The sequence below is a fragment of the Propithecus coquereli genome, unplaced genomic scaffold, assembly GCF_000956105.1.
Source record: "Propithecus coquereli isolate 6110/MARCELLA unplaced genomic scaffold, Pcoq_1.0 Scaffold403, whole genome shotgun sequence".
NCBI classification, from domain to species: domain Eukaryota; kingdom Metazoa; phylum Chordata; class Mammalia; order Primates; family Indriidae; genus Propithecus; species Propithecus coquereli.
In genome coordinates, this window is record NW_012149764.1 from 1,716,200 (window position 1) to 1,718,086 (window position 1,887).

General features: G+C 35.5%; 1 protein-coding gene across 2 annotated transcripts in view; it reads right to left on the minus strand.

The window, feature by feature from the left end:
• The window catches only part of RFX3 (regulatory factor X, 3 (influences HLA class II expression)), a 358,295-nt gene that overhangs the window by 210,731 nt on the left and 145,677 nt on the right, over window positions 1-1,887 (minus strand). For both annotated transcript variants that reach the window (XM_012652878.1, XM_012652879.1), the window contains one exon: window positions 920-1,044. In XM_012652878.1, the coding sequence (XP_012508332.1) occupies window positions 920-1,036 (117 nt within the window). In that variant the 5' untranslated portion in view covers window positions 1,037-1,044. The remainder of the gene's footprint in view (window positions 1-919; window positions 1,045-1,887) is intronic.

The window sequence follows — 1,887 nt, forward strand, 5'->3', positions numbered from 1 at the left end:
CCTCACCCAACCCAATTCTATATCCTGAAAAGAATATAACCTCGAGTCCTTCTGTCTATCATTTATAAAAACCTAACCACTTATTTATAATTGTAGGAGCAAAAATTGCTGAAGATTCTCCTTGATACTAAGAAGTTAAAGAAAAATCTTGAATCCCAAGATAATGCTATATAACATATGATCTTTCTCACTTAGGTTCTCATCACTTTTTGGGAGAAATGACAGGCCAATGTATTCACAATTTTCATGTAGAACTACTAACTGGCTTGAACAGCACTATGTTGTCAGTATCTTTCTAAAACAAGTCCACTGCCCTGAGTATGAATAAGACTTGTAGTAAACATCTGATGATGATTTCATTCCCAACTTTTTAAATAGGATGAGTCAGATCTCCAGACCTTTAAGATTATTTTATTTTCATTAAACAGTATTTATCAGCCACCTAATGCCAAGGCACTTTGTAAATCACCACAAAGGCAAAATCCCTGCCTACAAAGTACAAGCCTTCTATCCTTTAAGTATTACTGTGAGCCAATTAAATAAAAATATTATTGCTGACATTTCAATATGAAAGAAAGAAGAAGTTATGATAAATAATGGGTAGAGAAGAGGAGGAGAAATCCTTCTTAAGGTGTTTAAGTCAGAAAAACTCTCTTTAGGAGTCAAGAGAGACTCTTTCAGAATAAGGATTATAGCTTGAGTATCTTTGTATCCCTACATAGCCTAGCATAGAAAGAACGTAGCATACTCAGGAAATGCTCAAGAACTATTTGCTTAATAACCTGAGAAATGAACTATGCCTATCTTAGCACCCAATGAGGCAAGAAAGTAAAGTCCAAATAATCTTTGGATACAGCTATGTTGGACAGTCAACCCAATGAAAGTAACAGCATCTTCTCTGACAACAGCAGCTCCTTACCTGTTGCTGTACTGGTACTTGCTGTACCACCTGTGTAGGCACTGCTGCTTGACTAGCCACAGATGTTTGTAAAGTCACTGTCGAACCTGTGTCCGACCCAGTCTCTGATGTCTGCATGATGGTCTCTGAAATATATTAAAATAGAAATAAAGTTTAAAATGTTCTCATCGCTAGCTTCATTACATTTGTTCTTAATAACCACTACTGTGACTCACTTTCAACTGTCATAATACCTCTTAACCCAACATACTGCCATGATAGTCCATACATGTGTAGAGTCATTTTGACCACTTTTAAATAAATACAGAAAAATATTAATAAACATTCTTTTAAAAATCCCCATTAGTACCTCTTATCCTGAGACTATGGGGGTTAAATTTCACTGAAAGCTACCTTCCTTAGATCTCATCTGTTATCAATTGTTTCAATCCCTTTATAAAGTATAGTTCAAAATTATGTCAATATACTCTTAATTCTCAGAACAGAAACTCCAGTCGGATGCAAATATGCCATGAACTCTACTTTCCAGATATTTTTATGTGTTTAGAATGTAGGCTGTCAGGATGTCACTGGAGTACAATTTAGAGTAAGTCCTTTCCACCTTCAAAACTTACTGTTTGGTGATCTTAAAAAAACATTACTGCATATCCAAACACCAACTGATATACCCTAAACTTAGCAAAAGGATCGAGTTCACTAATTTTCTCTGTCTGGGTATAATATGGTACTAGTCTTACAGAAAGATAGCCAAAAATCAATAATATTTTTGAAAGATGGGGTGGACCATAATCACGTAAATATGACTTGCATACAAAGGCATGAAGTTTTACTTTCTCCCATTCACAATTCAACATGACACATTTTTCAGTTCTTACGTGCCTGACCTACCAAACCAGGATTACATTTTGCAGCATTTACTGTTATAAGTATGCTTTCTCAGGCTTCCTGGCCTTGACATCCCCTTTTAC